The following is a 25814-nucleotide window of genomic DNA, read 5'->3' as shown; positions in this document are numbered from 1 at the left end:
CCGGGGGTCCCGCAGCCGCGCCGGGCCTCGGTGGGCGGGCGGGTCGCCGCGGCCCCAGGGTCGCCCGCCCCCAACCGGCGCGCCCCTGCATCCGAGCCTGCATCCCGGCGAGTCTGCCCCGCCGCGGCTGCTTCCCACTTCCTGTTTTCCTCCCGGCCCTGGCGCCATCGAGGTCCGCCTGGAGTGGGGGAGGTGTGGAGGCCCCCCGGGAGGCAGGCGTAGCCGTTCCTCCGCCGCCGCCCCTCCGTTCGAGCCCTTGTGCCCCCCGCAAAAAAAGTTGAGGCGGTCACGCCAAGTTGGGGTTGTTTGCCAGAACTTGCGCCCCCACCCAGGCTCGCGCGGTCTGGGATACCCAGGTGTGCCTTTGGGGACGCGGCCTTCACGGCCCTTGCTGTCTGCAGCGGCCTCTGCACCCTTCTGCTCCTGCAGCCCTTCCCCCGGGGCGGCCGCGAGGTTGCAGCCTCGCCGGACCCCGTGCTGCAGAGGGCCCGCACCCTCGAGCTCCCAGGCTGCAGAGCTGCTGTTTCCGTGATTTAAGCACGTGGACCCGTACCCAACACACGCATGGTTTCCTTGCCCGTGCCTGGCTCCCGGCTCCGAGGCCTGGGGAACAGAGCCCCATTGAGACACCCTGACGTCACCCCCACTCCGTCCCCTCCCCAAAGCTGGGAACAGGCCCTCGTGTATGCTGTGTCCGATGAGGAAAGCCGGTACTAGGGTGGCGCTGGGGTGGGCCCGGCCATGAGGGGTCTCTGCCAGACGTGGCAGCCAGGGTCCAGGCCCGCGGGGGAGGGGGGCGTTTCTCAGGGAAGGAGGTTAACAAGGGGGCCTGGGACAGCTCCCAGAATGCAGGCTTGAGGCCCTCCCAGAGCCCCCACCGCCTTTCCGAGCTCCCTTTGTGTCGCGTGTAGTCTCTCTCTCCCTCTCTTCTGCAAAGTTTATTTTTAGCCTCCTGCTCCCCCGCGCCCAGGACTGTCGCTGCACTCGTTGCCTGGTTACCGGGACACGGAGGCTGGGGCTGGTGGGCTGGGAAGGGTGGCTTTAATTTGGGGGGGAGGGTGGAAGTCAGACCCCTCCACCTCCAGACGGACGTCTCCGGGGCTTCGGCCCCCCTCTCGGGACTGGGAGCCAGATTGGAGCTGGGATGGCTGTGGCACGGAGCTTAGTGGCCTGAGGGAGCCAGGAGTGCTTTAGAGGTGGCCCCAGAGTGCACGGTGGGGTGACTTGATTAATTGGGGCTCCAAAGACCTCTGGACTGCCCGGAGACCCTGGGACCTTGGTCCTCTGAGGCAGGACAAGGGCAGTGGGGCGACCACCTGGGTCCTCAGAAGGATGAGGCTGTGGCCGCAGGGGTTTGGAAGGTGTAGCCCTCCAGGGGCCGCCCCCGCTGGGCTGCGGGTGCAGGACCCCGGGGCTGGCATCCTGAAGAGTTGGAAATCTGTTCCCGGAACCCGGCAGTGGCCGGCTGGTCCGAGGTGGGGATCTCTGAATGGGGCGTGCGGACTGTCTGTGAGGGAGAGCTGAGGTGGCCACTCTTTTAAGGAGGCCCAGGGCGGGTGTCTGCAGGGAAGCAGTCAGCGAGCGTTCGGGAAAGGTCCCGGAAGGAATGGAACTTCTGACCCCGGCCTCCCAAGGGGGAAGGAGCCTCTTTTGGATTTCATACTAGGGCTGGGGGGGCAGGGAGGCCCAGTCTTGCACAGTCTAGGTTGGTTTCTGCTTGAACTGGGCCCAAAGTTGGGGTGACTGACACCAGTTTGCCCAGTACCTGGAACCCCACCCGACTTCAGCCCTAGACCTTAGACTCCCTTCTGTGGTGGCACCAGGGCCCCTGATCTGCCTCCCCCCACCCCCCTCCTTGCCTTCCTCCCCTTTCCCTCCTCCCACCCCTCCATTACCGGCTGCCTAGTGCTGAATAATTGATGGTCCCTGATTACCCGGGGGTTTGGGAAATGACAAGAACCGCAGCCCCCCCACCCAGGCTGCCCACCCCCTCCAGGGACCAGAGCAGCCCGCCACCAACCTCCACCCAAGGTTAATGCTGGGGCGGGCCGGCAGGTGGGCTGGGAGTAAGCTGAGGATGAGAAGGCAGAAGCTGGCGGTGCTGGGCCTGCTTGGGCTCTGAGCCGTGCCCTCTCAATCAGGGTCCTAAGGGTGGGCCTGGGAGGGCAGGATGGCTATAGGGTCCAGTGGGGGGGGGGGCAGGGGGCTCTCTCAGACAGTCTGGCTTCACCCTCGAGGGAAGACAGAAGCCTCTGTGTGTGCAGGCGCTGACCTCATCGGCACAAGCCACCCCACCCGGTCTGGTCCTTTTAAGAAAAAAAAAAAAAAATCCTCTCAGTCCTGGGTGGGAGTAGGAAGGAGCTCTTACAACCTGAGGAACGACCGGGTAAATCTAAAATGCACCTTTCGGAGGAGAGGGCCACCACAGCTGGGGCTTCTGTTGGCGCTGAATGGAAGTGGGGGTCCATGCAGGGGCTGTGCCCCCATCCCGCTGGCCACGTGTACCCTTTCCTGCCCCTCCCCCTCCCTGGCAGCCCTGCCCGCCGTCCTGGCTCGGTGCCTGGCCCCCTGGCACTGGCCCCGGGACCCGCCGCCGTTGGTTTCCTGTTTCTCCCGGTGTCGCTGGGGCAGGCTCCAGCTTCCCCCCCTCCCAGCTCCTGTCTGGCCCCCCTCACACAGATGCGCCGTACTGTCACCCTCTGAGCTGGGTCTTCCTTGGCTGAGAGAAGGGGCCTTTCCCGGGGATGGGAGGCTGAGGGGTGGGGCAGGAGCTGTGTGTGACTGGGGGCCCCCAAGCGGGCATCCTGACCCAGGCCACCCTGTGTCCCGTCCTAGGGTTTGCCTTCCCAGATTGGGCCTACAAGCCGGAGTCGTCCCCTGGCTCGAGGCAGATCCAGCTATGGCACTTCATCCTGGAGCTGCTGCGGAAGGAGGAGTACCAGGGCGTCATCGCCTGGCAGGGGGACTACGGGGAATTCGTCATCAAGGACCCTGATGAGGTGGCCCGTCTCTGGGGGGTCCGCAAGTGCAAGCCGCAGATGAACTACGACAAGCTGAGCCGGGCCCTGCGGTGAGGAGGGCCGTGGGCCCTGGGGGGCGTGCGTCGTGGCGGGTCCCCGTGGTTGGAAATGGCTGGGATGTGAGGACAGGTTTGGGCTCGGTTAGATCCTGGCCTTTCCCGTGAACTCACGGGGACTAGGAGGACCCAGTCTTCGTTGGAGCCGTTAGCGTGGGCCTCGCTCTGCTCTGCTTACTCGGTTTCTCGTCTGCGGCCTTGGGCCGTTGGGCACCCTCCGTGGGTGACAACCGGCCGCGTGACATGGCGCCTGGGCCCCGCGGGGCGCGGCTTGATGGCCCCCATGGCTTTTCTGTGCCCGCAGCTACTACTACAACAAGCGCATTCTGCACAAGACCAAGGGGAAGAGGTTCACCTACAAGTTCAACTTCAACAAGCTGGTGCTGGTTAACTACCCTTTCATCGACGTGGGGCTGGCTGGTGAGTGTGGGGTGCCGGGCCGGAGGAGGGGCAGGCGGGGGTCTCCGTGAGGTCGGCTGGGCCGGTGCCAACTCCCGCTCCTCCCGTCAGGGGGCGCGGTGCCCCAGAGCGCCCCGCCGGTGCCGTCGGGTGGCAGCCACTTCCGGTTCCCGCCCTCCACGCCGTCCGAGGTGCTGTCGCCCACCGAGGACCCCCGCTCCCCGCCGGCCTGCTCCTCCTCATCCTCTTCTCTGTTCTCGGCCGTGGTGGCCCGCCGCCTGGGCCGGGGCTCGGTCAGCGACTGCAGCGACGGCACGTCGGAGCTGGAGGAGCCCCTGGGCGACGACCCGCGCGCGCGGCCGCCCGGGCCCCCGGAGCTGGGCGCCTTCCGCGGGCCGCCCCTGGCGCGCCTCCCGCACGACCCCGGCGTGTTCCGCGTGTACCCGCGGCCCCGGGGCGGCCCCGAGCCCCTGAGCCCGTTCCCCGTGTCGCCGCTGGCCGGGCCGGGCTCGCTGCTGCCGCCGCAGCTGTCCCCCGCCCTGCCCGTGACGCCCACGCACCTGGCCTACACGCCGTCGCCCACCCTGAGCCCCATGTTCCCCGGCGGCGGCGGCGGGCCCGCGGCGGGCGGCTCCCACTTCTCCTTCAGCCCCGAGGACATGAAGCGCTACCTGCAGGCCCACACCCAGAGCGTGTACAACTACCACCTCAGCCCGCGCGCCTTCCTGCACTACCCGGGGCTGGTGGTGCCGCAGCCCCAGCGCCCCGACAAGTGCCCGCTGCCGCCCCCGGCGCCCGAGACGCCGCCCGTCCCCTCCTCGGCCTCGTCCTCCTCCTCCTCCTCTTCGTCCCCGTTCAAGTTTAAGCTGCAGCCGCCCCCGCTGGGCCGGCGGCAGCGCGCGGCCGAGAAGGCCCCGGGGGGCGCCGACAAGAGCCCGGGCGCGCTGGAGGGGGCGGGCGCGCTGGCCCCGCCGCCGCCGCCCCAGATCAAGGTGGAGCCCATCTCGGAGGGCGAGTCGGAGGAGGTGGAGGTGACTGACATCAGCGACGAGGACGAGGAGGACGGGGAGGTGTTCAAGGCCCCCCGCGCCCCGCCCGCGCCCCCCAAGCCCGAGCCCGGAGAGGCGGCCGGGCCTGCGCAGTGCATGCCCCTCAAGCTGCGCTTCAAGCGGCGCTGGAGCGAGGACTGCCGCCTGGAGGGGGGCGGGGGCCTCCCCGGCGCGCCCGAGGAGGAGGGCGAGGACAAGAAGGTGCGTGGCGACGCGGGCCCCGGGGAGGCCGCGGGCCCCCTCACCCCGCGCCGGGTGAGCTCCGACCTCCAGCACGCCACGGCCCAGCTCTCCCTGGAGCACCGCGATTCCTGAGAGCCGTGGGCGAGGGCTCGCGTGCCCCCAACCCCTGAGCTTTCGCTGCCTTAACCCCCTCCCCCCAAAGCCCTGGAGGTGAGGGCAGCTGTGTCTCCTCCTTTCTCCTCCCACATTTTGTATAAAACTTTTAATTTTTCTTTTTTTCTTTTTTTTTTTTTTTTTAATGGTAGCGTGGGTGGGTGCCCAGCGCTGGGGGCTAATCCCCTCATCCCTGGGTTTCTAAGTTCCGGGCAAAGTGGGGGTGGGGGGCGGGAGGAGGGGGTCGAGGGGGGGCACCTCCATTCTGGGGATTTCTATTTGAACAGAGGCTTTGGCCTTAAAAACCCAGGAACTTTTTTATTACAATCGTAGGAAGCAAAGCCTTGTCTCCCTCCCTCTTCTCTGCCTCTTCCTCCCCGTCCCGGCCCCCGCTCCCACCCCAGGCCCTAACCCTGCCTTCCTTGCCCCTGAGGGGCTGCGAGTGCCTGGGTTTCTTAGACCCCACGAGGTTGCAGCAGGGGCAGGAGGGACATTTTATAAACCAAAAATTCAGCGGGGGTGGTGGAGGGAGGCAGGGGAAGGTGAGGGGTGCCGTCTGTGGGCCATAAATCTCTACAAGTGCCTGTTCCCCGCCCCGCCCCAGTACTGGTCCAGGCCCTTCCCGCCCTCCCCCGGCTGCCCCAGGTCTGGCCCGTGGGCAGGTGGGTCGGGTCGGGAAAGGGGTCCCTTGAAACCAAACTGGAAGCCCCTCCCTGCCCCCCAGCTGAGCCCCAGGGTGGGCCGGAGGGCCGAGGTCAAGCCTTACTCTGTATGGGGAATGGAGGGTGGGTGGGACGCGAAGGGGCTTCTGGAGAATGTATTCAAAACAATAAAACTTTGGACCTTTGCACGTGGTAATCTGTGGAGGGCGCTGGGCGTGGCCTCGGACCCGGCCTAGGTCTGGACAGGCCCAGACACACCTGCTCGCATCTGTGGCCGGAAGGCCCGAGTCCACCTGCAGGTCAGATAGGCCGCTCTCAGGTGCCACGGGCCTCGGCTCTGATGGCTGCGGTTTCTGGCTCTCTCTTGTCTTGTGTTTCCCGGACTGGTTCCCTATCAGCCAATCTGCCTCTGGGACCCTTACCACCACCCTGTGGAGCCTGGTTCTGCGTTGCTGTTCCCGCCAGCTCTGCTGAGCCACACCCGCCAGGTCCCCAGAGCAGGAAGGGCGAGTGTTTTGAACTGCCTCTGGGCCGCCGCTCTGCACTGGGGGAGGCTGTAGACGCTGTGCTTGTCCGCCCAGCCTGGTGAGGAGGCGGGGTGTGTGGGGCCGGGCCACAGGCGAGGGTTCGCGCTCTGCTTGGGCAGGGGGCCGCAGCCCTGAGGTGACGCTCGGCGGGGAGCTGCGCCTGCGGAGAGCCCCATCCTCGGCACACGTGCGGGGTGGACGGGACAGCCGGGAGCTCCCGCCCTGGGTTGTCTTCGGCCCCGCACGGGGCCGGCACTCGTCCGCTCAGATACACACGTTAATAAAAGCCTTTTAAGAAATCTGTGTCTGTGTGTGAGAGTGGTCTGTGTGCGTGGCTGTGCGCCGCGCCTCGGAGGCCGGAAAAGGGCGGCGGGCGCCACGCAAGGAGAGGAGGCTGGGGACCGGCCGCGCGTCCTCTGCGAATTAGCCACCAAGCCATCCTTCCAGCCCCAGTGAAACTAAAGACGTGACCGCCCAGCTCCGTCCGTCCCTCGGTGCAGGGGTTTTGAGAGGGGCCTGTTCCACTAGGAGGTAGTTGATCTTGGCCGACCTACTGTGTGCCAGGAATTTAAGCATTTTAGTCCCACCTCAAGGCAGGGTGTCTCTGTGTAGCCCTGGCGGGCCCGGAACTCGGAGATCCACCTGCCTCTGCCTCCTGGGTCAGCGTTCAACAGCCAAGGGCGCCATGAGACTCGCCCAGAGCCCTAGAGTTGGGCCGTTAGTAAGGTTATCTGTGAGTCCGGGGAAACGACGGCGTTTTCCGTTGGAAGGGCCGAGGTAGCTGGACTGAAATCAGGGTGTCCGGGTTTAGGATCCAGCCTGTGGAGGGCTCGAGACTGGAAAACCAGGAGGAGTTTGGAGGAGATGAAGCGGCGGGAAGAATCCGGGCTGTGCTTGCTGGAGGATGCGGGCCGCACCTGGGCCGCGCAGGTGTGACGCCCTGGGCCCACAAACGGGTTTCCCCCAAGGCCGCGCGGTTGCTAAGGGTATGCGCGGGGTTGAGAACTCGCCGCCTGCGGGACTGGCTTCACTGTAAAAGGCCCCGTGCAGCCCTGAGGGCAGCTGCTGCCCGCCGCGGCCTGCCCTTAAACCTGAGCCCGCGTCGGCCGCGGGGGGTGGTCCGGGGCGATGCCGGCGGGAACCGGCTCGGCGGCGGCTCGCGGACCGCTGCTCCCTCTCCTGGGTGATGTAAGCCGTTCCCTGGGGTGGGAACCGCTGGGTTATTTCTGGAAGTGGGATGAGGCGTATCTCCTGGCAACATAGATGCTGCTGAGTTGCTAGTGGGGTGACAGAAAGGCGGATGTTGTCGCTGCGAGGAAGCCGCCGCCCCAGAACCCCGCAAAGCCCTCCTCCACCCTTTTTGTTTGTTTCTCAAGACAGGGCTCTTCTCGGTCGCCCCGGCTGTCCTGGAACTCTCTCTAGACCAGGCTGGCCTCCAATGCACAGAGCTCTGTCTCCTCTGCCTCCGCCTCCCGAGCGCTGGGATCAGGGCGAGCACCACCGCCCTGGCCTTCAAAGCACTCCCAGTCACATGGCTACCGCGTGTGAGGCCTCAGACCCCCTCCCAGAGGTCAGGTCCCGGTCTGATCTAACTTGTTGCCCCAGATACTGGCTGCGTGGGATGGCAGCTGGCCTTAAAAACAGCACCTCCGGTCTCCCGTCGCCCACCCGAATCCATTTGCAGGTCTGGAACATTTCCTGCCGAAAGGTGCCCGGAGCCCCGTGTGCTTGCTTATGTCCGCAGTGCTGGGGAGACTGAGAGAGGCAGGTGGCGGCTCCTTTGAGGCTCACCTGGACACAGAGGAAGAACCTGTTCCTTCCCTCTCCTCCTCTGCTTTGCTTTTCTTAGACAGGGTTTGCCTGTGTAGCCTGGCTGTCCTGGAGCTCTGTAGACCAGGCTGGCCCCGGCAGAGATCTGCCTGCCACTGCCTCCCTGGTGCAGCGCCAGCTAAGACCCTGTTTCTGAGGGAGGCAGGAGGGCTGGGAGGCTGCTCAGCAGCTAGCTTGTTTAGCAGCACGATTCCCGTCACCATAAACCTGTCCTGGCGGCTCGTGCCTGCAGTCCGAGCACAGGACAGGCAGGAGGACCGGGAGGATGTGTTCAGCTTCATAGGGAATTTGAGGATGGCCTGGGCAATGTGAGACTTCATCTCAAAAAAAAAAAAAAAAAAAAAAAAAGACACCTGACCTTGGTCCTGAGATCTTTGCTTCCAACCGGAAAGTCATCCTAGGTCTTTCAGGACATGTTATAGATGAATCCACCCCAACGGAAACCCCATTTGCGACACCAGCCCTCCTCCTAGGTACCCGCAGAACCCCCTAAAGTCTTCCTGTCCTTTCGTGGCCAGCCTTCCCCCACACAGGCTGCTCAGAGGTCTCGTCATTTCCCTCTCCTCATACTTTGCCCAGACAGCCCCTGAGCTTCTCCAAAATGCTCCAAAGAACCCTTTGCGCAGCCTACAGCCTTCTTCGGCGTCCCCACCCACCCTGCGAGCATCTTCAGGACGCTGGACGCGGAGACAGCTTCCAGATCTCTGACATTCGCCCTGCTCGACGCCAAGAGCGCCCCACTGCGCAGGTCCCACGGGTTCTGTCCCGCCACACACGCCCTGCTGAGCCTGCGTGTCCCGGGCCCCGGGGTTCGGCTTTACTGCCCCAGCCCGATGCCACCGTCAGAGGGCGGCAGCCGCCGTCCAGGCTCTGGTGAGGCGTGAAGCGGAGGTTTGCAGGAGGGCGTGGAGCGCCCGCTTGCCTTCGGGGGCCCTTGAGCGCGCGCGGCTCCCGGCTCCCGGCTCGCTCTGGAGCTGCCTCTCCCAGGCATTAACCGCAGAGCGGCGACTCGCCGTGCGAAGGAAGGCTGAGGGTGCGTCTTGAGCCGCTTCCCTCGTGTGCACTCCCTAGAAGCCTGTGACGGAGACAGGGCAGACGTCGGCCCGCCGAGCCGGCCTCGCACCGGCACTGGGGCCTGGTTTCGTCGCAGACCGTGCGGCGCATCCCCGCGTCCTAACGGGCCGCTAGGGAAAGGCACACTCTCCGAACACAGGGGTGAGGCACGCTCAACTGTGGACCGATCCCCTGAGAATGCAGGGAGGGACGTCTCCCCTCCCCGGCCACCGGGGCCCCTTTCGCCAGCCGTCACTGACAGGCTCAGGCCTGGCGACCTTGGGGGCCGGGGGAGACACTGTAACAGCACCGTTTCCCTGCGAAGGGTTGTCCTCAACCTTTCACCCTCGCGCTCCGCCGCGCCACCCACCTTGGACTACATTTCCCGGCAAGCCCGGATCCCAGCCTCACAAAGAGGAAGGTTCCACTGCGGAGTTTTCCCAGCATGCTTCCGTCTGCCCGTAACTCCTCTCCGCCCGGTCAAAGGCAAAGCCGTGCTGAACTTCGTTTCCCAGAAGGCACCGGGCTCGCCGGGGCGACGCGCTTACCTCTCGGCGTCTACTACATTTCCCGGAAGGAACTGCGGCGCAGCTCACGGGCAGAGAGCGGTCGGCGTCCATTCCTGCCTCCTCCAGTTACGGGGTCTGCTCGGGCTGTGAGCGCCGCCCGGGACTTCATTTTCTAGCGTGCTTTCTAAGCGGCTCTGCACCTGCAATGCGGTGAGGGCGTGGCGACGACTCCATTTCCCAGTGTGCCTCGTAGCTCGAGACGTGAGGATTCATGGGTGCGGACTCGATCTCCCAGAAGGCACGCAGCTCAGGGGGTCGTGACAGCCCGTCGAGTAGGCGGGTCAATGGACTCCACTTCCCGGCGTGCATCAGGCTTGGCTGATGCTCAGGGATGGAGTAGCTAAGACTTCGTTGCTGAGGAACTTGCTGTTGCCTCTGTGTAGTGCGTGTGTGGCTCGCACTGTGTTTTCCGAAGGGCTTCCGAGTTGGCTCTCGGCAGAGTCCAGTGACGTTATCCAGGACTCGATTTCCCGGCGTGCAGCGCGAACCATTTCCTCCCCCTCCCCCTGCGCGTCCACCCACGCTGAGGCCTTGAGAACTCCATTTCCCGGCGTGCTGTGCGGGTCGAGGGTGGCGACAACGAAGCCGACGGCAGACGGACTTCATCTCCCGGCGTGCCCCGCGGCGGGCGCTGGGCCGGAGCCGGAGCCCGAACGGCGCGGCCTGGAAGAGGCCGGAGCCCAGGGGAGGCGGCGGCAGAGGCAGCGGCGGGGGCAGCCCAGGCAGCCCGAGCCCCGCGGCCTGGGCCTGCGCTCGGCGCCATGAGCGGCGGCGGGCCTTCGGGAGGCGGCCCTGGGGGCTCGGGCCGGGCGCGGACCAGCTCGTTCGCGGAGCCAGGCGGCGGAGGCGGAGGCGGTGGCGGCGGCCCCGGGGGCTCGGCCTCCGGCCCAGGAGGCACTGGCGGCGGGAAGTCGTCAGTCGGGGCTATGGGTGGGGGCGTGGGAGCCTCGAGCTCCGGGGTTGTCCCCAGCAGCAGCGGCGGAGGAGGCAGCGGTGGCCCCGGCGCGGGCACTAGCTTCCCGCCGCCCGGAGTGAAGCTGGGCCGTGAGTACTCGGGGGCGCCCTGTGGGGTGGTCATCTGGGTTTCCCAAGCCCATCAAACGGCGGTCAGATTCCTTCATGTACCCACATAGAGGTCGAGGTCACCGTGCTTCAAACCGGGATCTGAGCTCTCTGTCTCCCGGATAAAGGGGTGTGGGGGCTTACCATCACTTGGAGTTTAGAATCAGAATCGCCAGCACCCGAGAAACAGAGGTCACAGGTCCCATTCTTCCAGTCATCAAGGTCTCAAGTACTTGACGGCGTTGCCATCCCTGAAGAACAGGACCAGAGGTCATAGTTACTTGCCAGTGGTGAGCTAGGATTATTGTCCCCCAAGAGACAAGAATGGGATCGCTGCCACCATCCTATACAAAGAGGGGGCTGTCTCTTTCCTTTTCATCAAAAATGGGGATTCGGATTAAGTATCTGTTAGAAATCCAGACCCAGGATTACTAGTGTTCCCACAGAACAGGGCCAGGCTTAAAACATAAGGCCTGACATGACACCTAACCCACTGGAAATGTATAGACTTGTGTCCCTAATGATGGCAGTGATCACTGCTGTTTACAAGGGAGAACAGATTGGGAACCAGCATGGGCTTCAAATCAAGCTCATTGTCCATGTTCTTTGAAAAAAAATAAGAGGGGGTGGGGCTCTTTAGCCAACAAGGAGGGGGTCCACAAGTCACACCCTCTATAAAGCATGGGTTTGAATTGCCTGGCATGGCTCTGAACAAAAACTAGCCATGTAGGGTCATTTTTCAACGTGTCACTCACTGCCCCCCCCCCATAGAATTTGTTGATGTTTCCTAAAGGGAGGGGGTCACTAGGAGCGGCACCAAGGTTTGTTGCTCTCAGACAGGGACTGGGAGTCGGCAAGTCCCCAGGCAGGAATATCCCCCACCGGCCTGGAGATGACCTGCCTTCTCAGGTCAGGTGCCTCTGGACCACAGGTGGAGAGGGCGGGCAGCGCTCATCTCAGGGCAGAGCATTGAGTCAGAATACTGAACACTCCGCCTACCCAAGTGAGGGTCAGGGAAGGCCGCTTCGCCTGTCCATCTCTGTCACCCAGGAGCAGTGGTGACGTCATGTGTGTGCCAGGGAGGGTGTAGAAGTCAGTGTTCTCTGGCTGTGAGAATGGCCAGCGAGTCCCTGAAGAAGGGACGCCCCATAGTTCCTGCTCCTTTGAGTGGAAGATCCTCGCTGGTGCCTGCCCTGTGGAAGGGGCCAAAGGCTGGGTCCCCGTGTGGCTGGTCCACACCTGTGGCTTTGGTAGCCCCTGAGCCTTCACTGCTGTTTGCACTGAAGTAGCAATTAGGACGTGCTTTACCCACCGATGGAAAATAAGTTTGAATGTTGGTGTCCCGATACAGCGAAGGCAGAATTCAGGGTTCCTTGGGGAGGGCTCCAGGAACTAATGTCTCCCCATGCTTAGGTCTGGACCCCAAGTGGAGCCAGACGGTTACACCTGGAGTAATCACTGTCCCTCCCCGTAGTGAGCTTTCCGAACCACGTCGCCTCCCTGGGCTGTGGTGGCCAGAGACAAAAGATCAGTGGAGTGTTCCCTTTGCTCCTTAGGTGACAGCGGGAAGGTGACCACAGTGGTAGCCACTCTAGGCCAAGGCCCAGAGCGCTCCCAGGAGGTGGCTTACACCGACATCAAGGTGATCGGGAACGGCTCGTTCGGAGTCGTGTACCAGGCACGGCTGGCAGAGACGCGGGAGCTGGTGGCCATCAAGAAGGTTCTTCAGGACAAAAGGTTCAAGGTAGCTTGGGTGGCTGGCTTTGGACACTGGGGGTGACTGCCGAGTATGCTCAGCAATAGAGTTGCAGCCTGGAATTTCATGTTCCTAGTATGACATGTCAGTGTGTGCCTATGTCTGACATCGCATGCTGGCGTGTGTGGCTGGCTGCAGATGTGGAGGTCTGGCCAGTTGTGGGGAGTTGCTTCTTCTGCTGTGGGATCCAGGCAGGGATTGAACTCGGATGGCCATGCTTGTCGACTGAAACATCTCAGCAGCTGAGCCTGGGATTTCAGCAGGGCCTAAGCGTGGCCCAGTGAGAGGGGCAAGGAGGGGAATGACCTAGGGGAGACGCTACCCCCGAACAGCGGAGAGCTAGTGTTTACTGGGTATTTCCTCAGTGTAAGCACTTGACAAGCAGGTTCTGACTTGATTTGCCTCAGCAGTCTCTGAGGGCAGGCACTGCTGTTCCTGTTCCAAGTCAACACACATGAAGCTGTGTAGTGAGGCCCTTCAGCAGTAGGCTCTGGCCTGTTGGCCTCACAAATCCTCCTTAACCCCTTGGTCGCATCTTTTCCAGAAGAAAAAGTCTGGTAAGGCCGATGCTAGCGTCTTGAAGGTGGCACTCCACCTCAGGCCAACTGGAACCCTGCCCTGTGGTGCTCACTTACCGCCTGTCTTGGTGCAGGGCTCTGTCCCTGGAGGAGGGTGCCCTGTGTGCTAGCAGAGGCCTGGGGAACGGAGGGCAGGAGGAGGGAGGTGGAGGGCTGCGTGCTGCTTGGAGGACTGTGCCAGACTGGATGGGGTAGCCTGGGCCGGAGCCGAGCACTGAGGGCTTTTGGACAGGATGCGCTCTGGGGTGGCAGTCAGACCTGACAGGGAGCTGAGGCCTCAGAGGGTGAGGCAGAAGGTGGCCAGGTGTGGAGCGGAAGGTGAGATTGAAAGCTTGGAGTCTAGGCGCCGAGCTAGCATGGGGAGTCCCCAGTGCTGCCAGGGAAGGTGCCAGGAGTCAAGGTGGAGCAGGCCCCCACTGCTTGTCCAGTGCTGGGTGGTGCCGTTCTTGTGCTCTTTACTCTGCTAGTATGTGGGATTGAACCCAGAGCACTGCGCACTGAGCTAGCGAGATTCCCAGCACTCTTAATTTTGAGACAGAGCTGTGCTGAGTTGCCCGGACTGTCCTTGAACTTGAAGCCCTCCTGCCTTAGCCTTCTGAGTGGCTGAGACTGCAGGCCAGCCCCACCAGGCCTGTCTTCAGAAAGCTTTTCAGGGTATGCTGAAGACTGGCCTGAGGGCGGGCGACAGCTGGCCTTTGCACCTCCCCGTGCTTAGAGAAGTGCTCAGAACCGCTCGGAGTAAGCACGGGGAGGGGGGGGCGGGCTGCCCGACCCCTGGGCCTCCCGCTTCATAGGAGGAGGAGGAGGGGCCAGGGTGAAGAAATGACCCTCTTCTCCCTCCCACAGGCTTCCAGCCTTGAGTTTGGGGAACAGTTGCCAGGTTGGCCAGCAGAAATAGGTGTAGGGTGGGTGTGATGGTCCTGGGAGGAGGGGCGGGGCAAGGGGCTTGGATGTACTGACTCTCCCTTCGTCCTCAAGAACCGAGAGCTGCAGATCATGCGGAAGCTGGACCACTGCAACATCGTGCGGCTGCGGTACTTCTTCTACTCCAGTGGGGAGAAGGTGAGACGCTGGAGGCTGAGGTGGGAGGGTGTTGCCGCACTCTGGTGCTAGCCATCTTCCTGCTTGCCTTCGCCAAGAGGTCCTCCCTGTCCCTCGCTGTCCTCTGCACACCCCCCCTTCCTTAAAATGCCTCACGTCGCTGTGCTGCTCCCCAGAAAGATGAGCTGTATTTAAACCTGGTGCTGGAGTACGTCCCTGAGACGGTGTACCGGGTGGCCCGCCACTTCACCAAGGCCAAGCTCATCATCCCTGTCATCTACGTGAAGGTAGGCCGCAGGCCCGCAGAGGCCGTGTCAGGGGGCTGCTTACTCCTCCGGTTGGTCGATGGAGGCTTCTGCTCTCTCCTCAGCTCTGTAGCTTGCAAGTGGCTTTGGCTAAGCCAAGGCCAAGGGGGTGGGAAAGGAACTGCACCACACAGCAGAGCCAGTGCCACTGGGGTTGGGGCAGATGGGAAAGCGGAGCAGCAGGAAGGAAGGGTGTGCCCACCCAAGGAACCCGGCCGCCTCTCCCCCGTCTGCTGTGGCCTGCTTCCTCATGGCTTAGGTACTTTGCACCTGGCGAGCCGACGCCAGTGCGGGCTGTGCCAGCGGCTGCTGGGTCACACACACCAGGAAGGAGCTCTCCAGAGCTCACTCCAGTGCTGAGCATTCCGCGGCACAGCCGACTGAGGCCCAGGCCTTGCCCTGGAAGAGCTGTTTGGCTGGCATAGTGGCACGCACCTTTCGTCCCAGTACTCAGGATCTCTGAGTCAAGGCCATCCTGGGCTACTTCGTAAGTTCCAGGCCAGCCAGGACCCTGTAGATAGACCCTGCGTTTTGGTGAGGTGACAGGCAGCATCAAGGAAAATAATAAAGCTCAGGAGCTGCTGCTGTGTAGAGGGCCACAGGGCTTTCCTGCCTGGCGTGGGGGGAAGGAAGAGCAAGGAATGCTGGGAGGAGGGGGCCCAGAGGCAGCCTTGGTGTCCGGAGAACCCAAACTGGAAGGTCAGGGCTGCGTGCAGTGGCGCATGCCCATGGCCCCAGCACTGGGGGTGGGTTTCCAGTTCAGGCCAGCCAGGCATCCAGTGTAGGCCCATTCAAAAGAAAACCCCAGAAAGGTTCTGTGGGTAAAGGCGCTTGCTGCTAAGCTTGAGCACCAAATCCGGGGACACAAATGCTGTGAAGACACACCAGTAAGTCACCCTGATCGCCACTTGTGGTCTGTGGCACGTGTGTAACCTCCTCTTCCCCAGAGGCAGGCATGCACACACAATCAAAATGTGCCAATTAAAAGCAGATCAAAACTGAAAGCCTCACTTGGGCTGTAGTCCGTGGGCGTAGGGAAGGCAGGAAGTAGGCTGGAGCGCTCTGCACGGGTGCTGCTGTCACCCTCGGGAGGCGGAGGCCGCTGCAGCTGGCAGTTTTGGGGAGAGAGGAGGCAGAGTGCCTGGCCCCGGCCTGGGCTATGGCAGGACCTTCTGGTGTCACTCCTGAGGCCACGCCGGGGTAATGGAGCAGAGTTCCTTAGAGCTGGGAATGGGGCCTTCAAGTGATTGTGGCAGGCACTGAAGTTTGGAGCCAAGAGTTGAGGAATTGCGGCCATGGGCAGCCAGCATGGACAGCGGCCTCACGTGGGCCCAGCAGTGTGCTGTGTGTGAGAGTGGGCTGGGCTGAGCGCGTGTGCCCTGCCGTCCCAGGTGTACATGTACCAGCTCTTCCGGAGCTTGGCCTACATCCACTCCCAAGGCGTGTGTCACCGCGACATCAAGCCGCAGAATCTGCTTGTGGACCCCGACACTGCTGTCCTCAAGCTCTGTGATTTTGGCAGGTAGGTTGACCTGGCGCCTCTGGAATGCCTGAAGGGGTGATAGAGCTTGAGGCTTGTTTTCCTGCCTAACCCTGCCCATCTCTTCCCACAGTGCAAAGCAGTTGGTTCGGGGGGAGCCCAATGTCTCCTACATCTGTTCTCGGTACTACCGCGCCCCAGAGCTGATCTTTGGAGCCACAGATTACACCTCATCCATCGGTCAGTGGGGAGCTCTGGGCAGTGAGGGTCTCAGCGGTGCCGCATTCCTGCCGCTGCTGCCGGCACGGTGATGAGAGCCTGCTGTCTGTCCTTGCCGGGCTCACAGGCCACGGAGGCTGTGTCTGTGTCTGTCGAGAGCAGCCAAGCAGTCTAAGGCTGGCAGCCAGCAGCTAGCCAGGGCAGGCCTGAGACCTCCTGTCTGACTGGACTCCAGAGTCCACTTCACCTAGAACCTCCCAGTCAGCCTGTTCTCGGCGGGGGAAGAGGCTGGCAGCCACCTTAGGACTGTTACCGTCGGGGTACGGCCTGCTCCAGGGCCCATCTTCCTCTGTCTCAAGGTGGCATTACCCTCTTCCAGGCCCAGGGGAAGGGCTGAGAGGAGAACATGTCTGTGAAAAAGGGTTGAAGGGGAATGTCAGTCTGAGGAGCTAGTGAGGTCCGTAGGTGTGAACTTGGACATGCAGGGCAAGGTACAGAGTAGTGAGGGGAGGGCAGGCCAGGCCTCATCTCTTCCTATGGGCAGGCCGGAGGCCAGGCAGGGAAGCTAGTCCAGGATTGAAAGCTTTCTTGTGACCTGAAGTACAGGGGTGCCAGCTGGCAGGGTCCCACCTTGTGTGGGCCTGGTTGGGCAGGGAAGGGTTCATTGGGGTCAGAGGGCACGCTGGCTGTGAGTACACCAGGCCTGGAGAGCACGGCTGGGCAGGCGCCTTGTGTTGGACAGTGCTGGCAAAGGGGCGGGCTGTGTGGCTCTGGCTGCCCAGCGCTGAACTGTCTCCCTTCAGATGTGTGGTCAGCTGGCTGTGTGCTGGCTGAGCTTCTTCTCGGCCAGCCCATCTTCCCTGGGGACAGTGGGGTGGACCAGCTTGTGGAGATCATCAAGGTGAGGGGCAGGGCCCGGGGGAGCAGGGGAGGCCTGAGGAAAGGGCCCTTGCCTCAAAGCCCCTCCCCTTCTTTCACAGGTACTAGGAACGCCAACCAGGGAGCAGATCCGAGAGATGAACCCAAACTACACAGAGTTCAAGTTCCCCCAGATCAAAGCTCACCCCTGGACAAAGGTAGGGGCAAAGGTAGGGACTTGCACAGCATGGCTGAAGGGTGGGTCCCCTTGGAGGCCAGCTGCTCTGGGAGTCTATCTGGCTTGAAATTCATGGCTTGCGGGGCTGGAGATGGCTAAGTAGTTAAGAGCACTTGTTACTCTTGCAGAGGACCTGGGTTCGATTCCCAGCACCCACATGGCGGCTCACAAGCACCTGTGAGCCCAGTTCCAGGGGATCCTACAGGCATGCATGTGGCTAACACACATGTTCACAGGCAGACATTCATACACAGAAGTAAAGTTCTGGCGGGGGCAGTGTCTGAGATCACCCAGGGAGGCAGCCAACACCACTTTGAGATTGTGAAGTTTATAGAGTTTTGAAAGGTGTGAACCGATAGGTAAATACAGATCCCTGTTTACGGTGGCGACAAACTGAGTCTGGCATCAGGATCCATGAAGTCATGGAGCCCAGGCTAGCTGCCCGTCCCAGTTTCTATGCCTGTTTCCTTACGGGGGAGGTGGGTGTCTGGGGTTAGGGTTAGCACAGGTGGGCACGAGACGACACTCAGTGTGCCAGCACCTCCCCCTCTCACTTCCGCTCACAGGTGTTCAAATCCCGGACACCACCCGAGGCCATTGCACTCTGCTCGAGCCTGCTGGAGTACACGCCATCCTCACGGCTGTCCCCACTGGAGGCCTGCGCACACAGCTTCTTTGATGAGCTGCGGTCCCTTGGCACCCAGCTCCCCAACAACCGCCCGCTTCCCCCCCTCTTCAACTTCAGTCCTAGTGGTGAGAGCACAGCTTGGGGCCAGTAGAGTTGTCGAGGAACAGGGGGAGGGGCTCCGGCAGCCCTGGACTCCGGCAGGGCATCTCCACACTGTGACTGGGCACTGGCTGTTTCCAGTTTCCCACCCAGAAGTCTTGTGGCTGCAGTCCCCACCACCTGGCCTTACCAATTACTAGGTCCTTGCTTGGCGCCCCATCCCAACCCTCACTGGCTCCCAGATGCCCCGCCTCCCCCCGACTGCTGACACCAACTCCTGTTTGCAGAACTCGCCATCCAGCCGTCTCTCAACGCCATTCTCGTCCCTCCTCACTTGAGGTCCCCAGCAGGCTCCGCCGCCCTCTCCACGTCCTCACAAGGTAAGGTGGGGACCCTGTGCAGAGGGTTAAGGCAGCGCATGTCGAGTAGGGGCTTGTCCTTGGCTCCTATAGTTTCCTGCAGGTTTTAGTTGCTGGCACAGAAGGCATATCTTACAGTACAGGGCGGTCCTGCCCACATTTGTGTTTAAATGCTAACTGCAAGACCAAACATTTCTTTGGTCTGAACAAATAGACAAAAAGTTGCCCACATTTAAAGACCAGGCCATTATGGGTGCAAAACCAGATTTCCTGTTTCTTTGGGGAAGAAAATCAGACTCGGCAGCCATGGTCTGCCTTTCTCCTGACAGCAGTTGTGAGCCACTTAGTGTCATCTGAGTCCGCAACTGAGAGTGACAGCTGTCAGCTTCTTGCATAGTGTCTTGAAGCAGCGAGCCATGCTCTCTACAGAGGTTAACTGTCTGTTCCTTCCCCTCCTTCAGCTTTAACTGAGACTCAGACCAGCCAAGACTGGCAGGCAACTGATGCCACACCTACCCTCGCCAATTCTTCCTGAGGTCCCCACCCATGACCCCTCCATGCCCATCTGGGACCTCCCAGGCGGGGCTGGGAAGGGGCCGTAGCCCGTCAAGATCCTGCCCTGGCTGGGCCTAGACTAGAGGGCAGAGGTGAATGAACTTCCCCGGCATCTCGGCTCCCTCACCAGCCTCACCTGTGTGGTGGGCTTTTTAAAGAGGATTTTAACTGGTTGTGTGGGGAGGGAAGAGAAGGAAGACAGGGGGCTGGGGGGTATGAGGACCTTCTACCCCCTTGGTCCCCTCCCCTCCCCTCCCCCAGGCACTCCTTCCCCTGTCTCCCATGTCCCTTGTAAATAGGACCAGCCCAGCCCACCTCCTCTCCCCTTCCCTGGCCTCCTGGGTGTAAATAGATTGTTATAATTTTTTTCTTAAAGAAAACGTCAATTCACACCATCCAACGTGCCCTCTCCCTCAGCTGTACTTCCCCTCCTGTCTTCTGCTCCCAAGGCTTCCTCCCTCACCCCATCCTGTAAGGAGGGGACTAGGGAGAGCCCCTGGTGTCTTAGTTTTCACAGTAAGGTTTGCCTGTGTACAGACCTCCGTTCAATAAATTATTGGCATGAAACCCTTCTTCCTGTCTGGCTGCCTGTTTCTGCAGAGGTGACAGGGCTCAGGGTTTGGAGGGAGCTGCACCTTGGGCTGGGGGACACTGAGAAGCCGCAAACCTTATCTACCACAGACATGGAGCCTCCCGGGTGATCAGTGAGACTGGGCTCCAGAGTGCTCAGAACCCCAGCTGCAGAGTGCTGCAGAGTCAGGACCTGAACACAGGAGTGTGTCCTAGCCCAGTGCTCCGGGGTCCTGGCTGGAGAGTCCCTCTGGCCAGTATCTAACTGCCTGTGGACTCCGAGGCCGGGGGCATGTGTGGGCAGGAGGCTGCCCAGGCTTGCTCCTGTCTGAAGGGGCGAGCACTTGCTTCACTTCTCTTAGGGGTGTTGGAAAGTGGCCCCAGGCTCCCAAATACTGGAGGGCAGGCTTGTGCCACCTTGCCTGGCTCTTTCCCTTGACTTTTAAAATATGCTAGAGCCAGATGGCGGGGACCATGGGCAGAAAGAAGTGCTATCTCCACAAGCAGTGAGTGGGTGGGAGGCTCCAGAAAGGGAGGGGACATCTTTGGGTTCTCCTGATGGATTCTACTCATACACAAAAAGGAAATTTGGGACATGTCTGTGAGGGGGGTCCCAAGATTCTGAGCTCTGCGAGATGCTTACATCAGCCCCAGGGGAACCTTTTTGCCCTGCAGGACAGAGCTTACCCTCCTTTCCTCAAACCAGTTCGGAAGTAGGGTGAGCATGGCAGGTTTACGTTAGGGGATGGACGGACCCAGTGTCGCTGTCGCCTCCTGGCTGACTCCAGTCACCAAGGTGGTCTCGCCTGCTGACAATTCAACCTTTCCTGGACTGCTGCGAGCCTGCCCCACCCTTCCTGTGACACTGCCTTCACCTGCTGAGCCCCATTCTGCTTCACTTGGAGTGTCGCAGTCTGCAGAGGCCCGAGTAAGACCTGCCAACCGACCTCAGTTAACCTCCATATGCTTAGGGCAGGGAAGGACACTCTATGAAGATGGGACCCCTTCCTGTTTCCATGGGCGCCCAGATCCCAAATAATCATGACACTGCCTTCTCTGGGGGGCAGAAGTCCCTTCTGCTGCTTGGGGTTCCGGTGTTCCTCAGCCATGCAGACGGGCCTAAGCACGGTGCTCTAACATGAACACCTCCAGCCAGCTAAAGGCCTTCGGCAGCCCTCTGTCCTGTCCTGTTTCCTTACTTGTACAACATGGAGGACACCCACGTCTATCTCAGTGCTGAGCGTCCTGCCCAGCGCTGCCCTGGTTGGGTGTGCCCTGCAGCCCTGCCCAGCGCTGCCCTGGTTGGGTGTGCCCTGCAGCCCTGCCTGGACGGCTTGCCTGAAATAATGCTCTCCTCTGGCATGGGCAGTTCAGGAACTGGCACCACTAGTGAGTCTCTAGCAGGCCAGGAACCCCGAGACCCGACGAGCCTCTAGCCCCAGGGACATGGCACGTGCCAGAGAATCTGTGGACACACGGGCTGAATGAGCCACAGGCACTGTCCGCTTCGTGGCGAGCTGTCTGTACTTCAGACTGCTGCTCCGGCCGGGCTGAGCAGAGCTGTGGCTCCTTCCTGGGTCAGCGTCACCCTGTCTGAGCTGAGCACTGGGGTGACGGGTACGTACAGATTTCTCTTCATACTGTCAAGACTGAGAGGAAGGCCACAGAAACTAAGTGCCTTCCCGAGCCAGACACAGCTAGACCCCAGGCCCAGCCCAGCGCAGGACCGGGGGCGGGTTACAATCAGAAGGTCTGAGGAGGTATGTGAGCGCCTGGCACAGGTCTGGCACGCGGTTGGTGCGCCGTAGAGGTTACCTGCTGTTGCTGAGCACCAGCCGATGCAAAGAGCCTTGGCAAACCCTGTTCTGCAAGGCAGCAGCAGGGCTGAGAGCTCATGTCACTTCTCAGGGCCTCAGAGTCACCCTGGGCAGAGGAAGGTGACAGGAGACCTCTGGGAGGCCTGTCCCTGTTCTGAGGAGTCAGAAGTTACAAGAGGCCAGTGGGCTGGATTCTGATGGGTGGGTACCAGATTAGCTTGCCGGAGGGGTCCTCCTCTCCCGAGTGCCTAGACTCAACCTTGTGACCTTTCTGTCCCTGCTCTCGAGTTTTGTCACACAAAGGCCGTGTCCAGCTGTAACAGCCCACTGGCCTCGCTGGCCCCCAGGGCTGCCTGGCAGAGCTGCAATGTGTCCTCCAGCGCCAGGGGCTGGGACGTCTCGATGATGGCGATGGTCTCGCCAAGCTCCGTGCACATGATAGTCTGCTGCGGTTCAGGGGGCGGAGGCGGGACCGGAGAGGGTGACCTGGGAGGCTGGAGCGTCAAAGTCCTGGCCCGGGCATGGACCCGCTGATGCAGCCGGAGGCCCGCCATGGCCCGGAACCAGCGGCCGCAAGTCCCGCAGTAGTACGGGCTCTTGCTGTACAGCCCGGTGATGGGGAGGCGAGGGGCACGCGCAAAGGCCACGGGCCGGAGGTGCAGCCGCCGGTGCTGCTGCAGGTTGGAGCTCTGCGTGAAGCGCTTGCCGCAGTCCAGGCACTGGTAGGGACGCACCCCCGTGTGGGTCAGCTGGTGGCGGCCGAGGTTGGCCAAAGAGGCAAAGGTCTTGCCGCAGGAGTGACACTGGAAGGGCCTCTCGCCCGTGTGGGTCCGAAGGTGGTTGCGTACGTGAACCAGCTTCTTGAAGCCCTTGCCACAGACCCCACAGCGGTGCCGACGTTCCGGGGGGCCGTGAACTGCGCGCCGGTGCCGGGAGAGCCGGGAGGCTGAGGCAAAGGACTTGGGGCACTGTGGACAGGGCAGCTGGGCGGCGGGGGGTGGAGGTGAAGGTGTGGGCTCAGCAGGAGCTGGGGAGACGGCTGCCACCCGGCTGGGGGTTCCACTTTTCCCAGCATGAGTTCGTCGGTGGTAGAGGAACTTGGTCATGTTGCTGAAGGTCTTGCCACAGCGACAGCGGTGCAATGGGTTGGCGGTATGGGCCCGCCGATGGGCCACCAGTGTGAGCTCCGTGCCGAAGCCGCGGCCACAGTCCACACAGAGATAGCGGGCCTCTCCGAGGTGCAGCCGCTGGTGCTGCTCCAGAGAGGCCGCCTTCTTGAAGACCTTGGAGCAGGCGGTGCACTCGTGGGTGCCGCCCACGTGAGCCCGGCCGTGCGCCGTCAGCCGGTTAGCAGAGCTGAAGCTGCGTTGGCACTGGCTGCAGTGGAACGGGTGGGGGGCTGACGCGGGGCCTGATGCCCGGCGGTGTCTGCGGCGCGCCCCTGAAGCAGGGCGGTGCTGCGAACAATCCCCACAGCTCTGAACCAGGTCAGCTGTGCGCTTGTCTTCTGCCTTGTCGCCAGCAGGAAGCTCTGCAGCGGCTTCCTCCTCATCGGTCTCCTCCTCCTCCTCCTCCTCCTCCTCCTCCTCTTCCAACCCATTGCGCTCTTCCTTCTCCAGGGAGTCAAAGTGGGTGCCCTGATGCTCCAGGAACTCCTCGGGGGTGGCACAGAGGGCGGAGCACTCGGGACACTCGTACGGCTCCATCTTGACTTCTGAGGGCACGGCGGGGGGAGGCTCGGCGGCGCTGCTGGAAAGGTGCTGCGTCTTGCGGTGAGCTACCCACAGCTCGGGGGAGGGGAAGAGCTCCCGGCAGTCTCCACACTGGTACTGGATCTGGCTTGCGGCCTCCTGCAGGTGGGCGTCCTGGTGGGCCAGGAGCTCGCTCGGAGAGAGGATGAGCTGACTGCATTCACCACACTGGAAAGGCCCCTCTGCAGCGCCAGGCACCAGCTCCGGCCCCAGGCCCAAGTCCTGGGCGGCCTGTGTGTCCTCCTCTGCTACCACGGGCAGGTGCTGCTCCTGGTGGGCCAGGACCTCCTCCAGGGTGTTGTAGAGGCTGCCGCACTCGGAGCACATGAACTGGTGGTGCTGGAAGAAGAGGGACGAGGCCAGGGCCTCCCCTGAGGTCAGGTCAGTGACTGCTGTTGTCATGTCCGCCAGCTCTCCGGACAGAGGTGCGGAAGCTTCCACTGCTCCTGGTGACTGTGTTGGCATCTCAGCTGCCTCTGCCACCGTCTCTGCCATCACGCAGGAAGGCAGTGCCTGGAGAAAGTGGGCAGAGGCCAGTGGTGCACAGCAGAAACCTAAGGAGCGTGCACTGTCTCAGGAGACCCCTGCTCGCTCCACTGCTCGCCAGTCTGCCAGGCAAATCTCAGGTCAAAGTTTATCCCTCAGTCTTTCAAGATCCCACATCTCTGGGCCTGTCCCAGCCACTCTGCTCAGGGACCTGCAAGAGAATGGGTACTCTGGAACCTGGCCTCTGAAGCTACCCTGAGGCCCAGTGACACCCGTTGTGAAAACACACACACAGCTTCCCTTCCCCTCCCTCCCCTCAGTCTTCCCCCACGTGGTTTCCTCTTTGTGCAACACCGTCCAGTCCCACCCCACCCCACCCCCCGCCACCCCGTGTACTCACACAGACAAGTATTGAAGGGAGGAGTGGGCACTAGACTTCCGTCAGCTCGATTCTGCGCGCTCCTGCTTTACTTTCCCTCCGCACACACTTTTCTCACCTGTAAAATGGAAGCAAACCTCGGATTGACCAGAAAGCCTAAGGCACCTCATTAACAAAGCCAACACTTGGCTCGCACGTCGCCAGGCCAGCCTCAAGCTGTGGGAGAGAGGCTGCCTCTGAGGCGGGCTTTCTGCCTCAGCCTCCCGGCCCCGAAACCACAGGTGGACGCACTTCCCGAGGCCCTGGAGCACAGAGCCGTCCACCCTGCCACTGTCCTACCTCCTCTGTTCTGTCTGGTCTCAACCTAACCCCACCCCTTTCCCACAACTGTACCCCAGAGTTAGCCCCTGAACCCCCAGCCTAGGAACTAGCCACCTGATCCAATCCCTACTTTTTTCTTTTTCAGTTTTTTCAACACAGGGTTTCTCTGTGCAGCCTTGTCTGGCCTGGACTCACTTTTGTAGACCAGTTTGGCCTTGAACTGAGAGATCCTCCTGCCTCTGCCCCACCCCCCATTGCTGAGATCACAGGCGTGCGCCTCTGTGCTCAGCTCAATCCCCACACTTTAACTTTTCTTTATTAATTACAACTTATTCACTTTATATCCCGGCTGTAGGCCCTCCCTCCTATCCTCCACGTCCCAACCTTCAACCCCAACATTTTTAGGAGGTTTTATTTTTACTTTATTATATTTTTATTGTCCAACCCCCCCCCCCCCCATGCCTGGAGCTAAGATAGCAACATAAAAGGACTTGGTCCTCCTCCCACCACGTGGGTTCTGGGGTCAAACGCAGGTCAGAGGGCTTAGTGTCAATTGCCTTTACCCACTGAGCCACTTTGAAACACCATTGTTTGTTTGTTATGCTTATGTTACAAAGTCTGTATGCACGAGTAAATGCCGTGGCATTTATGTGGCATGCTGAGGACACCTCTGTGGAGTTCACTCTTTCCTCCCACATTTATGCAGGTGCTGAGGACTGAACTCAGGTCATCAGGGCTGCATGCACCTTTACCTCCTGGTATTTTCTTTTTTTGAGACAGGGTTTCTCTGTGCAGCCTTGGCTGTCCTGGACTCCCTTTCTTTACCTCCTCACTTCTGTGCCGTCTCTGTGCATGCCAGGAGCGGGCAGACTTTAGCTGCTCATGGAGGGCTCCCAGAGGGCAGGAATTTCAGTTTCCTCATCACCGAGGTGGTCAGGGTGGCCATCCTGCACACAGCATGTGCACAGAGACGTGCAGCGACTAAAGAGGACTCCCTACCGGAGGGTGTGAATTTCACAGCAGCAGCCCAGTACAAGGCCGTTTTCACTTGATACCCATATGCTCCGTGAATAAATGATTCGCCAAATACTCAGAAGCTAAACTTGCCTTGTGTACCAATTCCAAATCTCCCCGAGCCGAGTGGCTTTATTCGTTTTGTCTTGAAACATCTCACTCCGTGGCCCTGGCCTGTGTAGAACTCAATGCCGCGCCTCAAACTCTGGGAAGCCTAAATGCTTCCCCCTCCTCAGGGTTGGCAGAAAAGCACGTGCCACCACAGCTGGCTCCCCACGGAGTTTAAGCCCTTCCATAAAGGGTTTTCCTAGTTACAGCCCCACTAGCAAGAGAGACCTCCCTCCAGGGTTGGATCAGGACCGGCTACGTGGCTTGCTCAGGCAAGGAGCGGACCGACAAACTTTACAAAGTAGGGAGGAGCCCCCGCACGGGGAAACCTGGCGCCCACGACCCGACCCTGTGCCTCCTACGGGAACCCCGCGTCTCATCTAACGTCACCCTTCCGAAGGGCGCTCAGCAGACAGCGCGGACACACTCCGAACGGCCGCGCCTTGGCGAGCGCAGCCCCGGGACGGGGAAACTGGCCCGTTCCGGCCCGCATCCCTCACCGCCGACCCCCCCGCGTCGCGGGCCGGGGGAGCTGCCGATCCCCGGGGGCCGGGGGTCAACTCCCGCGACGCGCTTCCTCTCCTGGCCGCCGCCTCTACGGGCCGCGGGAGGGCCGCGGCAGGGCGGGGGGCCGGAGCGCCGCTGGCCGCGCGGCCCGGACCCCGGCGCAGACCCGCGGCCCCGGCGCG

General features: G+C 61.7%; 3 protein-coding genes across 3 annotated transcripts in view; 2 read left to right on the top strand and 1 right to left on the bottom strand.

The window, feature by feature from the left end:
* The window catches only part of Erf (ETS2 repressor factor), a 5675-nt gene extending 608 nt beyond the window's left edge, over window positions 1-5067 (top strand). Inside the window, exons 2-4 of the mRNA XM_055620702.1 lie at window positions 2836-3070; window positions 3381-3496; window positions 3587-5067. Of these exons, the coding sequence (XP_055476677.1) occupies window positions 2836-3070; window positions 3381-3496; window positions 3587-4839 (1604 nt within the window). The 3' untranslated portion in view covers window positions 4840-5067. The remainder of the gene's footprint in view (window positions 1-2835; window positions 3071-3380; window positions 3497-3586) is intronic.
* Window positions 5068-10115: 5048 nt separating this feature from the next.
* On the top strand, window positions 10116-19251 carry Gsk3a (glycogen synthase kinase 3 alpha). The gene is made up of 11 exons (XM_055620700.1): window positions 10116-10545; window positions 12120-12307; window positions 13876-13959; window positions 14115-14225; window positions 15635-15765; window positions 15857-15963; window positions 16746-16843; window positions 16923-17018; window positions 17605-17791; window positions 18053-18145; window positions 18586-19251. The coding sequence occupies exons 1-11, from the start codon at window positions 10263-10265 to the stop codon at window positions 18657-18659; spliced, it is 1452 nt and encodes a 483-aa protein (XP_055476675.1). The 5' UTR covers window positions 10116-10262; the 3' UTR covers window positions 18660-19251.
* On the bottom strand, window positions 19073-23800 carry Znf526 (zinc finger protein 526). Its single transcript, XM_055620699.1, has 2 exons — window positions 23704-23800; window positions 19073-23514 (listed from the first exon to the last, which is right to left on the bottom strand). The coding sequence occupies exon 2, from the start codon at window positions 23310-23312 to the stop codon at window positions 21360-21362; it is 1953 nt and encodes a 650-aa protein (XP_055476674.1). The 5' UTR covers window positions 23313-23514; window positions 23704-23800; the 3' UTR covers window positions 19073-21359.
* Between the last annotated feature and the right edge of the window lie 2014 nt (window positions 23801-25814).

Source organism: Psammomys obesus, unplaced genomic scaffold (genome assembly GCF_907164565.1).
Source record: "Psammomys obesus unplaced genomic scaffold, mPsaObe1.curated_primary_1811, whole genome shotgun sequence".
Lineage (NCBI taxonomy): Eukaryota > Metazoa > Chordata > Mammalia > Rodentia > Muridae > Psammomys > Psammomys obesus.
This window is presented reverse-complemented; position numbering and strand designations above follow the sequence as displayed.